At 41.2% G+C, this 21,208-nt stretch overlaps 3 protein-coding genes and 1 long non-coding RNA gene across 4 annotated transcripts; all 4 read right to left on the bottom strand.

The window, feature by feature from the left end:
• Nucleotides 1-214: 214 nt before the first annotated feature.
• LOC119222646 (uncharacterized) lies at nucleotides 215-2,977 on the bottom strand. Its single transcript, XR_009956952.1, has 3 exons — nucleotides 2,924-2,977; nucleotides 2,552-2,625; nucleotides 215-1,999 (listed from the first exon to the last, which is right to left on the bottom strand). It is a non-coding gene; the product is annotated as an uncharacterized LOC119222646 (long non-coding RNA).
• Nucleotides 2,978-6,740: 3,763 nt separating this feature from the next.
• Nucleotides 6,741-11,058, bottom strand: LOC134132760 (uncharacterized). Its single transcript, XM_062564698.1, has 13 exons — nucleotides 10,994-11,058; nucleotides 10,763-10,858; nucleotides 10,441-10,670; nucleotides 9,934-10,112; nucleotides 9,760-9,847; nucleotides 9,252-9,599; nucleotides 9,052-9,169; nucleotides 8,885-8,976; nucleotides 8,411-8,525; nucleotides 7,861-7,953; nucleotides 7,610-7,771; nucleotides 7,347-7,526; nucleotides 6,741-7,252 (listed from the first exon to the last, which is right to left on the bottom strand). The coding sequence occupies exons 2-13, from the start codon at nucleotides 10,767-10,769 to the stop codon at nucleotides 7,053-7,055; spliced, it is 1,812 nt and encodes a 603-aa protein (XP_062420682.1). The 5' UTR covers nucleotides 10,770-10,858; nucleotides 10,994-11,058; the 3' UTR covers nucleotides 6,741-7,052.
• Nucleotides 11,059-16,023: 4,965 nt separating this feature from the next.
• hmx4 (H6 family homeobox 4) lies at nucleotides 16,024-17,709 on the bottom strand. The gene is made up of 2 exons (XM_037471636.2): nucleotides 17,356-17,709; nucleotides 16,024-17,195 (listed from the first exon to the last, which is right to left on the bottom strand). Exons 1-2 carry the CDS (start codon nucleotides 17,585-17,587, stop codon nucleotides 16,603-16,605), a joined length of 825 nt encoding a protein of 274 aa, XP_037327533.2. The 5' UTR covers nucleotides 17,588-17,709; the 3' UTR covers nucleotides 16,024-16,602.
• Nucleotides 17,710-19,033: 1,324 nt separating this feature from the next.
• Nucleotides 19,034-20,942, bottom strand: hmx1 (H6 family homeobox 1). The gene is made up of 2 exons (XM_037471633.2): nucleotides 20,462-20,942; nucleotides 19,034-19,656 (listed from the first exon to the last, which is right to left on the bottom strand). The coding sequence occupies exons 1-2, from the start codon at nucleotides 20,766-20,768 to the stop codon at nucleotides 19,034-19,036; spliced, it is 930 nt and encodes a 309-aa protein (XP_037327530.2). The 5' UTR covers nucleotides 20,769-20,942.
• Between the last annotated feature and the right edge of the window lie 266 nt (nucleotides 20,943-21,208).

The raw sequence follows: 21,208 nt of genomic DNA on the forward strand, positions 1-21,208 counted from the left end.
ATTGTTGTGAGGGCGCTGGTTGATATGAATGTTCACCAAACCCGAGAGGTTGGTTAACCTTCGGACCGGTGCATACAACATTGGCTTTTAGAGCCTAAAACAGAGCATCTCAACCCAGTCTCCAAAAAAAGCGTGAAATAGCTACGTTGGTCCACCGTGATAAACGTAGTCATGTTACGTTTTCCCCCAAAATATCGTAACTATGTTACGTTATTTTGGCCCATTCATTTACATTGCTTTGCAAATAGGTCACGTGACTATCAAGTTTCCCGTTAGTGAAAAGAAAAACATGGCGGACGGTCAGCATAATCTCCGTGAAAAACACAATATTTTAAGAAAGCATCAGCATTTGTATGCATTTCGATGGCATTTCTAGCGAGAAGTATGCGTTATTCTTTCATAATCTTCTATCAGAGACTGTAGAAGACCTTCCGTTTATTCGTTTCTGCGAAGATTTGAGTGTCTCTTTGGGAAAGCGTGGGAATGCAACGTTTGTTTCTGCGGTCATTTTTTTTCAGCATTAAAGGCACTAATCGCCAACACAAAGCACTCAAATCACATTATGACTTTTCAAACATAAATTGGCATATTTTTATGAGTTTTCATTGAAAGAATGCATACTTTCCGGGGGCTTGAATGCTGAACGCTTTAGCGCATGTGTGTCTCTTTCAAAACCTTCCCTTCCGTTTCAGGCTACGATTTCATGGTTACGTTGCGGTGGTTGCTATGGACGCTGGAATTGCTGCTCGGACACCTAGTTCAGTGATGCTTAACCCGGGTTCGATCGGTTAAGTCACTCTCAGGGGTTCAGCAGACACACACTCCGGTCAAGTGGTCCACGACTTCAAAAATAATGTATATAGTAAAAGTGATAGACGGGCTTTTCGATGGTGGATGGCGGAAACGGTACTCTTTTAAGGGAGATAAGCCCCGCCCCTCTCAGGCGCGAATGTGTGCGTGTGTTTGTGTGTGTGTGCGCGCGCACGCGCGAGGTTCGGTGAATGCGCTGATGAAGCTCGCTGCCTCATTATGTAATGATTTTATTTGAATAATCCTCCTGGCTGTTGTTTGTTTGTTTGTTTGTTTGTTTGCTTCTTTGTACGTAAATATCTGCCTTTGTACCAAATACTCTGCCAATAAAGGTTGATTAGAATAAAACAAACAAAAAATACATTTACATTGTCAGACGCACTGGTCACGTGAACGGTCACATTTAAATAAAGTTGCAAGAAGAAGAAGAAGAAGAAACATGAGGAAGTCAGGTTTAAAAAAAAAAAAATGAAATTTTTCCGTGGAAAATGCAATATGCAATAATGCTACCAAGTTTCATATTGTCTGAGTCATTGTCGTATTTGTCATTTATGTTATTTACTGTAAACGTTAACGAGGGGTCGTACATCTAATTCCGGATACTATGAAACAATTAAAAGGAACTATGAAAAAAAAAAAAAGGATATTAAGATATACCTGCATCATAACTCTATGCCGCATGCACAAGCGGGTCAGGCACAGTACGGAAACTCAACTGGGACAATACATATTAGGTAAGGGTTTGAGGTTTTAGTGTTTGAACTTTATTTGTTGTTTTGAACATAACAAGACATATGAACATAAAAAATATATCTATGTCATTTAAGACTTGGTGTCTTCCTTGGCTACCCACTCGAGGGGCCAGGTCTTCCCACTGTGAAAAAGATTTGTTATTATATCAGCAATGAATGAAATTCAAAAACATGTCAATAGAGAAGAACAGTTTTGAGTCAATTTTTTTACATGAATTCAGTAACCTGATTACTGTAGTTGACATCATTATGAAAGTTTGATTAAGGAGTACACATAAACTATTTTGATGCTTCACCCTTTAAACTGTTAAAACAATAATGAGAATAATAATAATGCTATTTCTTTGCTAATATTTGAGACGATAGAATAGAATGAAGAGACATATTGCATACCACATCGAACAGGGCTCCCACTCAATAAGTTCCATTGTTTTTCCCTAGACAGTATTAAAACATATTAACCATTAGTAAGTTAACATGTGCTTCTGTAAAAAAGAGTTTGTAGTAAATAGAAGTATCAGCATTTTCACCTGTAGACAATGAAGTAAAAGGAAAAATAAAACCTAGATAAACAAAGAACTATTATTAAGTATTAGTATAAATATGAAATTCACCATTTAAAACAGTAATATGAAAACAACATTCAAGTATAGAATATGGGATCCGACCAAAATGTGTACAAATAAGCAGTATATTCAACAGTGTGTGAATGTATTATTAGTATATATATATATATATATATATATATATATATATATATATATATATATATATATATATATACAGTATATACACACACACACTAATATCACTGGTCATTACTTGCACTTTCTATATGCACTTTCTATGTGCATATAGAAAGTGCATATAGAGAAGTAATGACTAGTGATTTTAGTACTTATTGTATAGTTTGATGGCATGCGGCAGGAAAGATTTCCTGTATCTTTCCCTTTGGCAGATATTTCATCTCATGTTATGAGAAAACAAACCTTAAGCCTTTTGTGGTTTACGACCCTCTTGACTGGATAAAATGTTTCTGTACCAGACATCCTATGGCTGCATTCTAAAAGAGAAAAATAAAGTATACAGTTACAATGTTTTGCATGTTAATATCAATCCTTTTGACAAAAAGAAATGAAGTCAGACACAGTGGATGAAGGACTAAAATGCTAAAAATTACCAAGAAACTGAGTTCAGTGCATTATTCAGATTGCAGGGATCTTAATAGTTACTGTTAGTCCAAAAAACAAGGATAAGAAAAATGACAGGGCCACATAACTGAGTTGATCTGCATACTAGTTATTAGTATAACTAATATGCAGTAATATTTGATTAATCTTCATGTTTAATTAATTGCCTACCTCTGGCTCTGAGGGTCCTGGTGGATGGCTGGACGGCGGGGCTGGTGGTGGTGAAGCTGGTGGATGGCTGGACGGAGGGGCTGGTGGTGGTGAGAATGGTGGATGGCTGCTGGTCAGTCCAACCTCAATGAAATCAAAACACAATTAAGGTTAATTTATTTTTCAATAGTAGCAGACCCTATATTACCTGCAACTGGTATTTAGAAAGTCCTCCCCGTGTCTGCATCTATTTTCTCCGGGGACTCTGGTTTCCTGTCACAGTCCAAAGACATGCATCTTAGGTTAACTGGTGACCCTAAACTGCCTGTAGGTATGAATGGTTGTCTGTCTCTATGTCTCAGCCCTGCAATAAAGCAGCAACTTGTCCAGCGTGGACCCTGTCCTCATCCATTAACAGCTGGGATGGGCCCCAGCAACTCCTGCAATCTAATAAGCATAAGCAGTTACAAATAATGTATGTATGTATGTATTTATAAAGACCCTTGCTCAAATTTGTACTTTTAATGTATATGGGTCATCTAAAATATGCCCCTAAATACATCTGAGGTTGTCACTAAGGAGGAACTTTCATATTCCTCCACCTGAAGAGATCTTTTTGCGTGTTAGTAAAAGGTGAGATTATTGCACAACCGACACATCATCTCAAACTAGGTGTGACTGAGGAAAAACACAACCTCAATCCAAATTCAACTTCTCCATCTCAACAATGATGCTCTTCGTACAAACCTAACAGATGCAACAGTGGTGAAATTTCACAGCTCTCAGTGAGAAAGTAAATGTTGTACTGTGTGTGCTATTACCATTTTTATGCAGGAAAACGTTAAATTTGTTAAAATAAGTATTAACTATCAACTACATATTATAGAACATAACTGGAGAGGTACATAATAAAATAACAGCCTAGACTCAGACTACAAATTGATTTTATCCGTAAGTGTGGAAAATGAAAATAGCTGTCTGATCATCAGGCTTTAATAAAGTATTCATGAGATTCTGATTCTGATTCTGATCAGTTTTTATAGTACTAGGATATGTTGACAATTAAAGGTATCACAGATACAGTTCATGGGCTTACCGTCAACTACCACCTCATATAAGGTCTTCATCCTGTCGAGGCATTCCACAGCGTAGTTAGAAAGCTGCCACTTTGGGTGCAGGATATTCCCGGACCAGTTGCCAGGCGTTTTGCCTGGTTTGCGGATCATAATGATGGCCTTGTGCCCCAGTGCATGTAACTTTTCAACCTAAGTATTAAAAATATAAATTAAGATATCATACAGAATTTTCACAAGCATGAATCATACAAAAAGACATGCAACACATACCAAAATTGATGCCTCATCCATAACATGTGAGATGGTCCTATTCTTTTTCTGCTTTTTTAGCCAGTCATCTTTTTTTGCTTGAAATTTCTCAAGTCTTTTGGCAAGTCTTTGCTTTTTTGGCTGTACCGCCTGGCAAGACTTGCACGTCTTCGCAGCCACAGGAATACCTGCATTGCAGCTCGTGCAGCTGGTTGTGGTTGACCCTCTTGGCATTTTTGACCTGGAATATAAAGCAATATTTATATCTAAGCAACCAGAGGCCTGTTCTTAGCAGCCTTATCAATGTAATTAAGATAAGATACCATATCAATATTATCTCAATATAGATATAAAATCAACAATAACAGTAGATTGCTTACATGAGGAAGGATGGACTGTTGTTATAGGGTTTATATAGCACGTTAATTAGTGTAAATTGCACATTGTTGATTAAAAATGCACATTACTGATTAAGAGATATGAATACAGTGATAGTATTGCACAAATTAACATGCAAAGCTTAATTTACAACCCCCTATTCTAAGACAGAAATGCAAATACACAGTGCAGAAAAGGATCATACAGTTTACAGGTAAACTTAAAACTGTAAACAGGTTGTTCCTAGAACAAATTAATTTATAAAAAATGAAGAAAAAGATTTAACAGGATTTCTTTTGAAGTCGGAACCTGTTCTCTACACTACACTCACAAACGCACCCCCATGTTTTCTTGAAGGTTATTCATTCTTAATGGTCCTAAAAAGGCGACTAAATAAAAACGTGTCTTTCGTCTTGCTAACTGCCTAACTGCTGTTATTAGCGAGCTAGCTAGCTTGATTAGCTAGATGATGAGGCCCATGACGTTCCTTAATTAAAAACGTGACAACGAGGTGCTCACGTGCCACGTGTAATTATATTCAATAAAAATATATTCAGACTACATGAAATATTAATTACCCGTCCAGCTTCAGCTACACTGCCGTGTAAAGAGTGCGTACAGTTAGCGCCAATATGTGCACGACCCGCCTTATTCTGCCTCTGATTGGCTTACTGTGATCTGTAACCAATCACCAACACAGATAGCCAGATATATATATATATATATATATATATATATATATATATATATATATATATATATATATATATACATATAGATAGATTAATTTAGATAATATAGAAAAATTATGAACAAAAGCTTAAACAAAAGCTATGTACATGTATAAAGCTGAATAGGTAAATATATACACATATACATATTTTTATATATCATATATCACACAGAAATATTTTTTTACTTTGGTTTCACTTAACTCTCTCTGTAGCTAAGGCTGAGAGAGAGTTATTTCTGTGTGTTCACATACCTGGCAATAAAAGTGATACTGATTCTGGATAGTAGCATATAAAGTAAAGAGCAGCATACAAAATAAAGTAAAATAAACACGTGGATGTGGGTTAGGGTTGGGGATGTATGTAAAGCTTTGGGGGAAGTCGTTCTCTCCGTGCCCTCATGACCCTGTCTGCCAGAGGGGAGTGTGCTAAAACGACATTGCCCAGGGTGTGAACAGTGAGACCTCATCTTACATCTTAGTTTCTCAGCCGGGCAGAGTAGATTCGTTCCAGAGATGGAAAAGGGACACCAATGATCTTAGATGCACCCTTAATTAGTGCCTGTCCTTTCTCTCCTCTAAGGTACAGCTGCAAAACCCCACATGCATCCATAGCCCAGATCACTTTATATGGTGCACTGATAGAAGTTGGTGAGGAATCTGTTGGAGCCAGGTTTTTCCGAGGGTCCACTGTGGGAAGAGTCTCTGCTGGGCCTTCTTCACCACTTCTCTGGTGGTCACCTCCCAGGTCAGGTCCCCTGAGAGATGATCACTTATGTAGGTGAAACTCCCCACCTGTTTCACTTCCGGTGATCACCAGACATGTATTGTGCCTCTGTGTTTTATTAAGTCTTTGATAAGCTCCTTTATCTTGTTGTTGAAGTGATTGTTCTGACACCAGGATGTGAGGGCCTGGACTTAACCCCTAACCCTAACCCTAGAGAGTGCACTACTCTATGCTGTTGTCTGCTGGGGGAGTGGCGCTACAGATAAAAACTGTAGGCGCCTGGACAAAGTGGTGAAAAAGGCCAGTTCTGTTGTAGGCAGAAGACTAGACTCTCTCAGTGCTGTGGTGGAGAAACAGATGAAAAGGAAATTATATTGTTATGGATAATAATAAACATCCCCTCCACAACATCCTGGCGGGTCAGAGGACCAGCTACAGTGAGAGGCTCATCTCTCTGCACTGTAGGCCTGAGAGGTTCAGGAGGTCCTTTGTCCCCACAGCCATGAGGGTTTTTAACAGTGACTGCTGACATGTTCTTCTCTAATTTATTTAGTCATTGATATTATTGTTGATAGTATATAATCATTGTAAATATTTATATATTTACTTTTTAAGCTACTCTACTAATTTGAATTTTCCCCACCGGGGGATGAATAAAGTATTTTTCTATTCTATAAGAAGGCGAAACAGCCATCCTGTTATTACACATAATTCAGATTAAGAAGGGTGACTCTCAAACATCTGTAACTGTGTATTCTATACTGTGCATTAAATGTACAGTTTATCTTTACAGGTTAAATAATGTAATGTAGTGCAAGAAAATGTCACAATAGTGGAAATTAAAGTCATTTATTTTATATAGGAACACACAGTATGCACAAACCATATAACAATTGCAGACATTTACAATGGAGAGCACGTTGGTGTGGACTCTGCAGGTACAGCGTCAGACTGCAGTGTTCTCCAGAATGAGCCCAACGATGGCTCCCATTAGTCTTCATCTGTTGACGAGCTACTATCCAAGTTTTCTTCCTCAGAGGAAGAGTCATCCAAAGACACCATGTGTTGTCCCAGGATATGCAGATATGTTGCGCGTGCTGAAGTCTGCTGTGCTTGAACTTCACACAGTCTTCTTTTTAATATGCAGAGTAGTCCCTCACGTCCACTCTCTGTCAATGCTTCAGTGCTGCCTGAGATTGTTTGACATCAAACATTTAAATAATTAGTTAGCTTTATTATCATTATCATCAGACAAGAATAAGACACAGAAGCATATATACATACTTTGACCTGTGATTCCTTCAGAGAGCTGGGAGGAAAGATCTTCAATCTTTCTAGCCATGCTCCGCATGTACTCCCAGTGCTGCTTAATTTCCTGAACCACAATTACGGCTTCTTCCTTAAGTCTATCCAGCAGCATTACTTTGTCATAGACTTTTTTTTTCTCGATCATATCACTGTGACCTGCAGTTCATACCATCAAACATGTTAGCAATTATAGAAAGGTTTGTGCATGGGCAATTTTACACACTAAGTATCCTACTTACATTGCCATGGCCAGGAGAAGTTTTCTTTGACCAAGAGCTCGTCAGGAGGAGGGAGTTTGTCAGCATCCCCCACAACAGTGTTGTAGTCAGCAATGGCCTCGTCCAAAGCTATCTTTTCTGCCGCAATCTTTTTCCTCAATTTATGTCTCTGCTTACTGCCAACTGAAGGGTGAAACAAAAGATGATTGTGTAAAATAATAAATTTACAGGGTAATAAATAATAATAATTAAAAAAGCTTTTATGGTCTCACCTGTCTGACGATAGAGATGAAACTTTCGCTGCTTGATGCTCAGATAGAGTCCTTCAATAGTATTCTGTCGGCTGTCATTTGGAACAGTTGCTCCTTGTGAAGACAAGTAAAGTTACTTCATGTCACTCTCTGTTGACAATTAAACCAATTTTCTCCAAACCTATAATGAGAATGTGTACCACAAAGCAGGTTTACAAGATATATTGCAATATCTGGGTTCAGTAACCCCTGCATTGATTGTGGTTAACTATTAGGACAAAACTTGCTCAGTTAACCCTGACATTATCTCCAGATGTAAATGTGTTCAGTGACAGAAGCTACATGTCTTTAATACAAGTAACATTGTCAGAAACAAATATAAATCATAAATAAAAAATCAGTTGCAGCTGCATCAAACAGAGATATAAAAAAGGTGAAATGTACATTTGAGCTACAATGGGAACAAAATACTTTAAACCATTTTCAATTGATGTTATTTCCAATTAGTGGGGTCTAGATGAGAATATTCTGTAAATAGGCATAATGCACAATACTCCTCTCCCCATACTACCTGTTGTCCACTGCTGAACATCACACACCCATTGCTGTACTGTGTCTTCCTGAATAGCCAACTCGGTGGTAAGTTGTTTAAGATCTGTTGATGCATCTGGAATCCTCTGTACAGTCTGTCAAAACAAATCCAAAAACAGAAAACTGTGTCATGGAAGTTTTTGGTCAGACAAACTGGTGACAAGTTTGTCAAACAACTCCTTATTAAGAAGAATTATCCTTCTCCCCCTACCATTTTGCTTTTGTTTGCCTATTTGCACAAAAAGGGTTCTATCAGTTCTAGGACAAAAACATGCTTACACCAGGTGTTGTCTAAGTAAACATTCTGTCTGTTCTCCCTTAACTCTTACCAGTCCCACTGTGTCCCTAGGTTACACTTTGTATAATTATATAAAACAATACTGAGTAGAGTATAATTTAATAAGATTATCTTTGAATATATAGTTTTTCCATTATAAGTCAATATAGTCCATACCTTGATGTATCTTTTTGCTAATGTCCGGTCAAGGTGTTCTGCCTTCCGCTTGTTCCAGCCACTTGCCTGGATGGTAAGCATGTCTGTGCGAACTTGAAAAAAAAGCACATTAGGGCAAGAAACCAGACACTAAACAAATTAAATAATTTAGATGAAAAAATATTTACCTGCTTTTGCCATGAACTTAGAACATAAGGCTGCTCGAGAAAGGAAACTGTTTACTTGTTCAACTTCTTCTCCTAAGGTTGTACCAGCTCCTTCCTGGTTACGTCCTCCCCACTTCAACTACAAAACATTTAATGAATTGTTAGACTTTGAAAAAACATAAGAGTGGGGGGGTTTATAAAAACAATGTGTCAATAATTACCTCACACGTCCATGAATGCGCTTTAGCATGCATAATCGAAAGAAATGGGCGCATGTTCAACAGGTCTTGTAGCTCTGGGCAGAAACGGACCACCCTCTCCAGATATGGCCAGTATTTGCACACTACATCTGAGCAAAAATACTTCACAGTCTGTGAATTCAACTGTTTCTGGAGATATAATGGGTATGCAAATATTTCCCCACGGAACATATTCAGTCCTTTGAGCAAGACCCCGTGACGGCAGACAGCAACTTCCACGCCTTCCTCATCCAATTTGCTTGCTGACTTACTCGCAGACTCTCGTGCTGCCACCCATTGACCTGCACCACATCTTGCTTTCGCAGGATTCTAAAACGAGATGAAAGCAGACATATATAGATGAACTCGAACTGAATTAATTTAACAGTGAATGTCTGTAACATGTCAATGTGGTTGTCATAGTAAATACAAATTGTAAGTATACTGCATGTGTTTATCAAAATGTTACAATAAAGAAATGTAAATGTACATGTTTGGTTGTCCCATGGATGTAGTCAACAAAGGAGGACACTTCAGCATCCTTGGCCAGAAACACTCCATCAAAAAATCCATTCGGTCTAAAAAATAAATAAATAAATAGAAAGGATTAAAATAACTATTACAATAGCACTGTCCATTTTAATTTGAAAAAAATACTACACACCCCGGTTGGCTCTTAAAGCGGTAAAGTTTTCGGTTCCCATCCACTGCAACAGCCAGCATGGAGGGTGTGCATGCAGGGCACTGAAAATGCTGCACCAGAGACATCCTTTCCACTTCAAATTTGGCATAGATCCATTCCAGAAATGCCTTCTGCATAGTATCCCCACATATCTGGCCGCTCTAAAAGGAAAACGTAAAAGTAAGGCCATGATAAAATTAGATCAATACATTTGAAAATCGTCGCATTGAAAAAGAAAAATTACATACGAGGGGACATTTGCCATTACATGTCTGGCCAATACCTAGCCAAATGTTGTTTCCTCCGGTGTATGCTCCCCTGCTGACTAGAACCTTGATCTTTCTGCCTGCTTGATCATACTACCTAGGGGTCACCCCTTTGTTCCTTCCTTTCTGACTTTGTCTGGGACCCATCCCTGCATTCAACTCCAATAAACTTGCACCATCTCAGCAATCTTGGTTGTTTTCTTCAACAACATCTTGTACTCACCCGACCAAAGACTTTTGTGCGGTGTTCTAGCATGCTAACAAAAGCTTGCCGTGACATTCCTGGGGCAGTGATCTTGAGATCCTCAAATGTACTGAACAAATCCACAGTGTACAAAGTGTCAAAGTTGGCTGTGGCTGGCCAATAACCACTGTCAACGAGATCACCTATGTCCAGTGACCAGGACTTTCCGCAGGGGCAGCTGACACATGGAAGGGACAGATTGTAACGACCTGAATATCAAAATAAAAATAAGTTACTCCAATATACAAGGAATATAAAAAGGTCAATACTGTATTAAAAGACTAGTTTGGAAAATCCTTACCGTTCATTCCAATCAAAATTACTTGCTTTCCTGGAGAAACACTTGTTTGTCCATAGGAACAATCGCAGTGAGGAAGCCTGATTGGTAAGTAACACTCTACAGAATAAAATAAGAACATTTCACATAATAAATAATTGGAAAATAAGGGTGTTTTTTTAGTGTGATATAGGTTAATATTGAATTTAACACATTTTAATTACAAAATAGCTCACATAGTGATTAATTGGTTACCTTTTTCATGGTAGGAGAATTTTCCTCCCTCGTCTTCCTTGATGTATGTGGAAGGGGACAATGGCCTAAAAAAACCCTCTATCATAGAAGTTCTGTTATGGAGTACCATAGACTCATGTATTGCAATATCACACGCAGTGCAGTAAAGTGGTCTTGGCAAACAATCTCTGCATGTCACTACTGCAAGCTTTTGTCCACAGTGTTGGCATAGTCCCTGTTTAGGCCTCTGTGATGATAACATCTGGTTAACCATAAAGGGCCTTAACGTACTCCACTTTTCAAAGGTTAAACGTTGCCTTTCCTTCCACTGGGATGAGACAGGTTCTTCAACAGGACATTCCAAGAGGTCTTGAACTTCTTGGATAAGGGAGTCTAAAAGACAAAGGAGAAAATTAGCTGTAAAGTAAGGTTAAATGTAGCTAAACACAACAACAAGAAAACAAAAACACGAGAAGAGAGAATAAGAAAAGTAACCTAAGTTTTGGCTGGTCTCTGTCTCTGCCTTTTGTCCATATGTCGACGAACAGGAAGGTTCTGCGCTCCCAGACGTCACTGCCAACAGTATAAAGATAATTAGAATAATTAGAATTAATAATTTAGTTCATTAAAATAAATAAATAATTGCTTGACGTGAAACAAACTCTTTAATATCAGGCAACAGTAAAAAAAAACGTTCCATACACACTACTTCTCAGAAATAACTATACGTTTCAAGTGACTATATTAAACGACGCTACTAAGGGCGAAGGTGCAAATTAGGAAAAAATATCTCGGCACTCTACATTTCTCAGAATATATTCTTCGTACCTTATATTCTTCTAAAAACAGGTCGGCAAGAAATAGCTGATCTTTCTTGTCGTCTACGATCCTTACACGACTCTTCCTCATGTTTTTCTTTTTCTTCCTATCCTCCTCCTCCTCCATCTTTTTTCTTCTTCTTCTTCTTCTTCTTCTGTTTCTTCTTCTTCTTCTTCTTGCAACTTTATTTAAATGTGACCGTTCACGTGACCAGTGCGTCTGACAATGTAAATGTATTTTTTGTTTGTTTTATTCTAATCAACCTTTATTGGCAGAGTATTTGGTACAAAGGCAGATATTTACGTACAAAGAAGCAAACAAACAAACAAACAAACAAACAACAGCCAGGAGGATTATTCAAATAAAATCATTACATAATGAGGCAGCGAGCTTCATCAGCGCATTCACCGAACCTCGCGCGTGCGCGCGCACACACACACAAACACACGCACACATTCGCGCCTGAGAGGGGCGGGGCTTATCTCCCTTAAAAGAGTACCGTTTCCGCCATCCACCATCGAAAAGCCCGTCTATCACTTTTACTATATACATTATTTTTGAAGTCGTGGACCACTTGACCGGAGTGTGTGTCTGCTGAACCCCTGAGAGTGACTTAACCGATCGAACCCGGGTTAAGCATCACTGAACTAGGTGTCCGAGCAGCAATTCCAGCGTCCATAGCAACCACCGCAACGTAACCATGAAATCGTAGCCTGAAACGGAAGGGAAGGTTTTGAAAGAGACACACATGCGCTAAAGCGTTCAGCATTCAAGCCCCCGGAAAGTATGCATTCTTTCAATGAAAACTCATAAAAATATGCCAATTTATGTTTGAAAAGTCATAATGTGATTTGAGTGCTTTGTGTTGGCGATTAGTGCCTTTAATGCTGAAAAAAAATGACCGCAGAAACAAACGTTGCATTCCCACGCTTTCCCAAAGAGACACTCAAATCTTCGCAGAAACGAATAAACGGAAGGTCTTCTACAGTCTCTGATAGAAGATTATGAAAGAATAACGCATACTTCTCGCTAGAAATGCCATCGAAATGCATACAAATGCTGATGCTTTCTTAAAATATTGTGTTTTTCACGGAGATTATGCTGACCGTCCGCCATGTTTTTCTTTTCACTAACGGGAAACTTGATAGTCACGTGACCTATTTGCAAAGCAATGTAAATGAATGGGCCAAAATAACGTAACATAGTTACGATATTTTGGGGGAAAACGTAACATGACTACGTTTATCACGGTGGACCAACGTAGCTATTTCACGCTTTTTTTGGAGACTGGGTTGAGCATCTGTATGAGGTCCTCAATGTAAAGTGTGTTGGTGACAGTTTGTCTGTGCTTTCATGTCACAGAAACATGTTCGGGGACAGTCTCTCACAACGTCTTGGGCGATGACCTTTGTCAGATGACGGGGAGAGGTCAACAGAGGTTAAAGTAACAAGCGGCCTGAGAGAGGGGCCTCCATCTAGTCATGCAGAAAAGAGCTGCTAGAGAGTCGTGCTGACACACACACACACACACACACACACACACACACACACACACAAGGAACAGGTCTTCCTCGCTGATCAGTCAGACCTCGGCTATAGAGAGGCACAGATCCATGCAGAAATACAAACATCATCGTAGGTTTTCCAACACAAACACACTCATCAACTGGTCGCCCCCTCTCTCTCTCTCTCTCTCTCTCTCTCTTTCTCTCACTCTTTGTTACATTCTACTCCGGTCCTCTTCATTCAGTCGTAATCGCACACAATCAGGCTTCAGTGCACAGACAACTGTGATGAGCTATGACAGGGCATTAGGCGGGAGACATGTACAGTAAGAATGGGAGTGGAAAAGGATGGGGGGGGGGGAAAGGAAGAGAGCACACCGGTTTAAAAACAATTAGTACTTCTTATAAAAAAGCATTCAGGTGAATTTCTAGGTGTATGTCTGATGTACTCACTAAGGTCATTCATAATGAATATAGCTTTATATTAAAAAATAATTTTCTCTTTAGTCTGGAGTTCCAGCCAGACTGTCTCGAGGATGATCTGCAATTTACGTCTCCATTAAATACAACTTAAATGTTAATAACGCACCATTTGGCCACACCTTGCAGTCTCCCATCATGTCTGAGCGGATAGCCGCCAGGGATTGTGGGTACTAAGCAGTGGTGTGACTCTACAGCTCTGAAACTAGAGACCGCCCGCTGGACATAACAGGCCGCTCGTCTTCAATGAACCGACACACACACACACACACACAAACCGTGTCTCCAAAACTCACACACAATGATCCGCTTATGCCTTAGAGATTTCCTAATTTTTTGACACAGTGGATGAATAATCAGCAAATAGCGTTTTGATTTTTGATGTTGGATCCTGTTTACACCATAACACCTATGGTTTGCCTTTTAAGTTCCTGTGCAGTGATTTAGTGCCACGTGGGTAATAGTGTGAAGGGTAAGTGGAGTGTCAAAGGGCAGCACTTTCAATCCAAGTGGATTTTCATTTGAACGGAAAAATGGCCTGATTTTTTTTTTTCTTCTTTGTTGTAGAAGGATTTTAATTTTAAATTGTTTTGGTTCTGCACTACTAACAATCCTGTTGTCGAGGCGATTCAAGTTGAGGCTGATGAAAACAACGTTCCCGTGAGACACTGATAAAGTATCAAATGTTTGGACTGATTTTCCAAACAGTACTTCACACTGAAAAGCATTTTAGACTCTCACAATCCTGCAACATTTCAGACATTTCAATGACAAAAATTAAAAGCTTTAAGGAGTTCAGTTGAAAAAATAAATCCGCTAAATATAGACCACATTTTTTTCCTTTTTAAAGAGATGCCAGTTCAGACTACTAAAACGACTAAGATTTGAAAAGTTTACATCATCAATCTACAGATTATATCACCAGTAACACAAATATATGTACATAATGTATTTATGCCATTACAGCTGTAATGCTCTCAATCATCCAAATATTGACTTGGCTGCTGACTCACTTTTTCTCTTTTAATAATCCTGGATGTTCCACATGATAAAGAATCCCATTCAACAGAGCAGATGATGCAACAGGACGTGTTGTCGAGGGATCGAAGCTACAAACCGTTTCTTTTTAGAGCATGCTGCTGTGCATTGATTCACTTTGCCATCCGAGGTGTATTTCCAAAGCACGAAGCCAAATCTTAGTAAGCCCAATTTGAGGACAGTTAGTCCTTAAGGAATAAGCCTTTGTTGGGTTTCACTGGAGCGGGAGCAAAGATTTCTATTGTGTACGCTCTTGGAATTATGCTGAGGCTGGTGGTAAATTGGTTGGTGGCTTTGGCACGACAGCAGAGTGGCCTCCGTTCAGTGAGACAGCTTGAGTATCTCCAAACAGAAACCATCCATCTCAAACAGAAACCTAGTGAGGAACCACATCAACTCCCGTCTGTATGTCCGTCCGTTACAAAAAGAATGTTGTGTAGTTTGTGTGAACGTGCCTGGTGTATCTGGAAGCTTTTAGAAGAGGATGAGTTTTCCTCCCTACCCGTCCATCACTTCCTGAATCCAAGAAATGTGTATTGACCAACATGCATCCATGGCCAAATGTTTTTAGTTTCACAAGAACGAACAAAATCAGTTTCATATCATATTGCCAATATGTTATTTCAAAAGTGTATTGTGAAAATGTAGGTTATATGACAAGTTACAGATACATTTGGATTACAATGTTGACATTTGTACATTTTATATCCAGACTTACTGATACTACAGCATAGATGGCTTCTAATATGCCTTTTGTTATGGATTTTAGAAGTGATTCTGAATTAACGCCCGTTACCAATGTTGATGCTTGATTTTTCTTTTTAAATTAGAGTGTACCTACAAGCACTTTGGGTTTATAAGCATTGTCATGTTTAAGGTGGATTTAGAGGGACTCTTATGGACATTAGAATCTTTTAGAAACTTTTCTTTGATTGTGCCATTATTTATATATAAATATAAAGCTGCCCAATCCATTTTCTTGTATTTGGTTATCAAAAAAAAACTTTTTGCAAACTTGTTTGAATGAAATGACTGAACGTACATTGTATCCTTATCTTCTGCATTTTCCTAAAATATACAGTGATATAAAGATTTGTTCAAAATAGAGAATAATTCCTGTAAAAATCTTTCTTGAATAAAGATATTTTAATTACAGTTTCAATAAATTGTGTAATGAGCCGATAGACAAACATTGACTAAAGTAAGAATAGTAAGATGCTCAGAAAAAATAGACATGCGTGAAACATAATTAAATGTTAATTACATTCATTTAAATACATAATTTCAGTAATTCAAAATCCATCATGATACAGGAAATGCATGCAATAGCTAGGCTTTAGTAATTTCTTTGGTGGCTTAGGCTGCTGGAAAATTATGTTGTCAATAATAATAATAATAATTATAATACAAATGATGAGAATAATAAAAATAATAATGCTTTTTCGTGTAAACAATACATGTAAGGGTTGGTACCGTGTAGGCCTCTCTCGGGCTATCATTAGCTTAGCCTGCTATTTCCTAACAAGGGCTACGTGTCATAGCAGGTTCAGTCCCCGGCCTATCCGAAAACAAGAGCTTCGAGTGAACAATAAATACAGCCGGATCAGCTTGATTTTCAGTGATATGTATTAAACCCTCTGTGAACGTACTTGCAGTCTTCATAAAACCGCAAGGCCGCACATCCGACCCGACATCTGAACACCTTTTTTTTTAAATGCTTGAAACTTGGCAACAGACCGCCAAAAACCCCAAAAGTGTCTCTTCCAAAGCGCGCACCCGCCGACGGCATCATACGTCCCCGTCGTACAGGCTGAAGTACTTGCTGGCGTTTGTGAAACAGAGGTAAGGCGTGCTGCTCCCCGGGTACACTACGGGCAGAGGCATGGGCAGCAGGCACCTCCCCAGCAGGTTGCTCTCCTTGTACAAGGCCGGCAGCTGCCCCGCCGCCACGGGCTTTCCAGTCTCGGGGTAGTCGGCAACGGGTCCGTCGATTTCGGTCGATATTTGCCGTTTCAATTTATTCCTGCGGTTCTGAAACCATATTTTCACCTGGGTCTCCGTCAGCTGGAGGGAACTGGCGAGGCACGCGCGCTCGGCACTACTCAGGTAGCGTTTCATGTCAAAGGTAGTCTCCAACTGGAAAATCTGTCTCTTGGAGAATATAGTGCGCGTTTTCTTTTTCGTTATCATTTTGCTTTTCTTAGCGAGGCAGCCTCCCGTGTGCGTGTCCGTGGCCGCGGCGGCGGCGGTGGTGGTGGTGGTGGAGCTGCTGTCGTCACAGCTGCTGTCCCCGCTCTCGAAGCGCGCCTCGGTCGCCTTCTTCAGGTCTCCGCGGCTGACGATGACCGATTCCGTTGCTCCGCCGCAGGCTGTGATCAAATCTGCGAAAGATGAACGACAACCTCGTTGAACCCGCTGTGCTGTAAAGGATCGACCGTGCTGCTCCGTTAACCCGAAACGCCCGATGAGCCGCGTGCGTTATGGTGAACACGGGTGATAGCCCACACACCGCTACAACAACAAAAAACAAGCCCCCTTTACCTCTCTCGGTGAGCCTGCTGCCCGGGTCCTGGTGTCGCAGGACGACGCGCTCGTCCTCGTCGTGGTGGTGACTCTGGAAACCGTCTTTACGCATCGCCGTGTCCGAGTCATCCTGCAGCGCTGCGCGGTGGCAACCGCCCCAGCTCCTCCCGCTCGTTTTGAGGTTGAGGATGCTGTCGATGGTGAATTTCAGAGAGGCGGCGGGTCGGGATGGTGCGTCCACTTTGTTCATATTCTTGTTTTTCTGCTTTCCTTTTTGGTCTCGTTTCCGCGACTCTACTCGCCGTAAAGTCTGAAGCGGGACGTTAATGTGACCGCTGACGTCTCGATGCTGCGCGCAGCATAGCAGCAGCTCCCGAGCAGACACTGGCGGGCTGTTGATGCTCTGCGCGCACCGTCGCCGCACGCACCCGATGGAGCGCGCTGTGCTCGTTGATTGGTCCAGAGAAGCGTGCGGCGGGCCGTCGGACCAGTGACACAAAGGGGATGGGAGGGCAGGGCAGGAGGGTGTTATTGGTCCCTCCCTCTCCCCGACTCGTCCTCTTCTTCCTCACACATCTGACAGCAGCACGGAGACGCGGGCTCTGCGACGCGTCCCTCGGGGAAATGAAGAGTTTATTAATGTCCCTGTTATTTCACACCACGCAGTTTTCGCGCTGTGAGACACGGTTGACGGTGGTTTTGATTTAGCCAGCCGGCTTCATGCGTTTCTTTCTGAAGTTCGGCCGCGCTGCTTCACTGGATTTAGAAACTTTAAAAAGTTGATTACAAAACCCGAATGTCTATCAGATTTATCATTTGTGTCACCGCTTTGTGTGTGTATCCGTGGAATTTTAGTTTAGTATCCTTCAAAAGTATTTTCTTTTTAATAATTAGAGCTGTTTTTCTCAGTGGAAATTGCATTTAGTTGTGTGTGAACAGCATGAGATTAGATTCTACATTTCGTTCTCCATCGTGTTTTCTTTAACGGGTCAGAATAGAGCTAATTTAACATGGAGAGACATCCATGCATTGTTGAATTGTCTACTTATTTTTGCCATATTGATCATCTACGTTCTACAATCAATGCTAACTGCTTGGCATTGTTTTGTAGTTGTTAAGTCTCTGCAAACCGGATGAAACAGCAGAAAAATAAGAATGAAATTAGAATTTGTAAAGAGATTTTTTAATCGTGATGAAATAAAAAGAGCAATGATTATTTAATAGTACTCTGATGGACGTCTCAATGAAGAGCGGGATATAACCGCAACATAGAGGCCAAGGTGTTGTCACACAAACTCATCTGCACCCGCATGCTTATGATCATTGAAGCACGTTTAAGTTGAGTACGTATTAATGAGCAAAGGAAAAACCGACCATTGTGGTTGTTGTTTTTTTTATTATGTGGAAAAAGTGACAAAGTTGAACGTGTGGCTTTAAATATAAAACTTTGCAAAAATATGTGTGTATTCAAACATACAGTAGGCAACAGGACAGCTTCAGCCTACTCTCGTCCTTGCTCGGCTGGAGCACACACGCATGATGGAGATAATCCATTACTGTTTGCTGTAATTCATGTCTGCCGCCCTCCTCTTTGGATGCAGTCAATGGTTTTCCGTGGCATTGTGGGTTATTGCATGACTGGGTGAATTGATGTCAAACACACAGCTTGGCATATTTCATATCTTCAATAGTCTGTTTAAACCAAGCCGGTCATCTGTGATCTTAGCATGCTCATGGACTGAGCGAACGAGGACAGAGGGTAGCTGATGGAGCCGGAGAAGCCCGTGACTGCGGGAGAGAGAACGTGTCCGTTCAGATTGAAGCCCAGCCCCGCAGAGGTCGCGGGCCCCTCGTGGTACAGAATGGGGACCCTCACAATCCGCTGGGTCGAGTGGGGGATGTGTGCGGCCTCGAGGTCCGCCGCCAGCTGTCTCTTCCATTTATTCCTCCGGTTCTGAAACCATATTTTGACCTGGGTCTCTGTCAGGTGGAGAGACACCGCCAGGCCCGCTCTCTCCGAACTGCTCAGGTAGCGTTTCACGTCGAAGGTGGACTCCAGCTGAAACACTTGACTGCGGCTGAACACGGTCCGGGTCTTCTTCTTCCGGGTGGAGCTCGGATCCGAGGACGCATCCAGCTCCGAGCGTGCGTCAAAACTGCTGTGCACGTCGTCGTTGTCGTCCGTCAGGCTGCTGTCGGCCGTTTTCCGGTCAGTTTCGTCGCTGCCCTCCGTCATCGGCTCGGATACGGCGGGTGAGCACCGATCGCTGTTCGACGTGGAGCAGAAGTGGTCGTCGGAACTTGTATTATCTCTTGGACCTGAAATGAGAGAGGGCAGGCACGCGAATGACTTTCATGGCACACTGTTTCCCAGCGCAGCTTTCTGACGAAAATGGCATTCAAATTGGTGTAAATTTCAACAAAAAGAAATTCTTCAAGTATGACAATGTCAGAGAGGAAACGTGATTTTCTCGAACTTTTCCGTAATTTTTAAATTTCTTTATTCAGATGAACTGAATTATTCCACCACGTTTAAAACCATTAAATCAGAGGGGATGTGTTTTAATGTTATTGCGTAACATCTATGAGAGGATGTGTTGTCATGGCTGATAGTGATACAGATGAGAAAAACAGCTTAACAGTCCAACAGTCCACCAAAGGACACCCCAGTTCCTTTCAATTAATTAACGAATAATGACATCTAACCAGTACCAATTTGTGAGGGCTTGTGAGACTGTTGAAATGTTACAATTAAAGTGTCTGACATCAAGAGCTAATGTTGGGGCGTGTGTGCGTGCGTGTGTGTGTGCGTGTGTGTGTGCGTGTGTGTGTGTGTGCGTGTGTGTGTCCGCACTCGACCCTCTCTGACGTTGTTGCTTTTACACAGAACACAGCGAAAGGCATCATTTCTGTAATTGAACGATTGAACGAATTCGTTAAATAAACATGGAACCGGTGCTGTTTTTTGACCGACGAGCTCAATTTTCATTTGTAGTAGTAGTAGTACCTCAAATCAAACTAGTATATATTGTTTAGCTTATGCTGCGCACACGCACACCATCTTGCACATTTCCGGCAAATACAAGTATTAGTTAGGACGCACACAGCAACACTCTATACTCACTTTGTGGCTTTTCCAAAGCTCGGTACTTGAAGGCGGCCGCTCCGCCGCCGCGGTACCACTGCAGCGTCGGGCCGGTGTCCGGGTACCGAGCGGTGAGGCTGGAGCCATCCGGCGCAGGAGCGCTCGCGTCGGCGTGATGTACTTTTTGTACTCGGCCGATGGAGCGCGTCTCTAAACCAGCTGTCCCACGACTCCTGTCCGTAATCGAGTCGTGTCCATCCCGTCCCTTGCCTAGTAGGTTCTCGATGAAAAACGACGATGCATTGGATGAAGTGCGAGTTTGTTTGTCCGTTAGCTTCTCCTGCATGTTTTCTTTTTTTATTCTACGGCGCTTTTACGCAATAATTGAGCGGATCCCGTGTTGCTGTGCATTAAGCCGAATCCAAGCATTCAGTTCAATCATCGCTGCCATTGCTCCGTGATTGGATATGGAGTCCTGGCAGACACGGGACGGGGATCTCCTCGGTGCCAGCGGGAGTTCTGGGAGACGGGGACACGGGAACAGCAGTGCGCCGAAACGTCAAGTCAAAGCCCCGACGAACCCTGGGCAGCCAGCGATTGGACGAGCACATCAGCAAATGGGCTTTTCCGAGGAAAGGAGAATTGCTCTCTCTCCGCGTCAGTCTCTCTCTCTCTCTCTCTCTCTCTCTCTCTGTGCGCGTGCGTGTGCCAGAGCGCAGGTCTGTCCTTTCGGAGAAAACTCCTGTCCGTGGTACAGTATGTCTTTATTTGTGTCATTTAGTGCAA

The sequence above is a fragment of the Pungitius pungitius genome, chromosome 9 (genome assembly GCF_949316345.1).
Source record: "Pungitius pungitius chromosome 9, fPunPun2.1, whole genome shotgun sequence".
Lineage (NCBI taxonomy): Eukaryota > Metazoa > Chordata > Actinopteri > Perciformes > Gasterosteidae > Pungitius > Pungitius pungitius.

What these genes read in the sequence shown, in the direction of transcription:
- LOC134132760 (XM_062564698.1), bottom strand. An exon ending in TAGCAAAAAGATACATCAAG is followed by an intron (nt 8,526 to 8,884) that starts GTATGGACTATA and finishes TTGTTTTGACAG; the next exon opens with ACTGTACAGAGGATTCCAGA. An exon ending in TGAAGGAATCACAGGTCAAA is followed by an intron (nt 7,253 to 7,346) that starts GTATGTATATAT and finishes AAACAATCTCAG; the next exon opens with GCAGCACTGAAGCATTGACA.
- hmx4 (XM_037471636.2), bottom strand. Translation starts at nt 17,587, where the DNA reads ATGAACAAAGTGGACGCACCATCCCGACCCGCCGCCTCTCTGAAATTC. An exon ending in CAGCAGGCTCACCGAGAGAG is followed by an intron (nt 17,196 to 17,355) that starts GTAAAGGGGGCT and finishes CATCTTTCGCAG; the next exon opens with ATTTGATCACAGCCTGCGGC.
- hmx1 (XM_037471633.2), bottom strand. Translation starts at nt 20,768, where the DNA reads ATGCAGGAGAAGCTAACGGACAAACAAACTCGCACTTCATCCAATGCA. An exon ending in AGCTTTGGAAAAGCCACAAA is followed by an intron (nt 19,657 to 20,461) that starts GTGAGTATAGAG and finishes CTCTCATTTCAG; the next exon opens with GTCCAAGAGATAATACAAGT.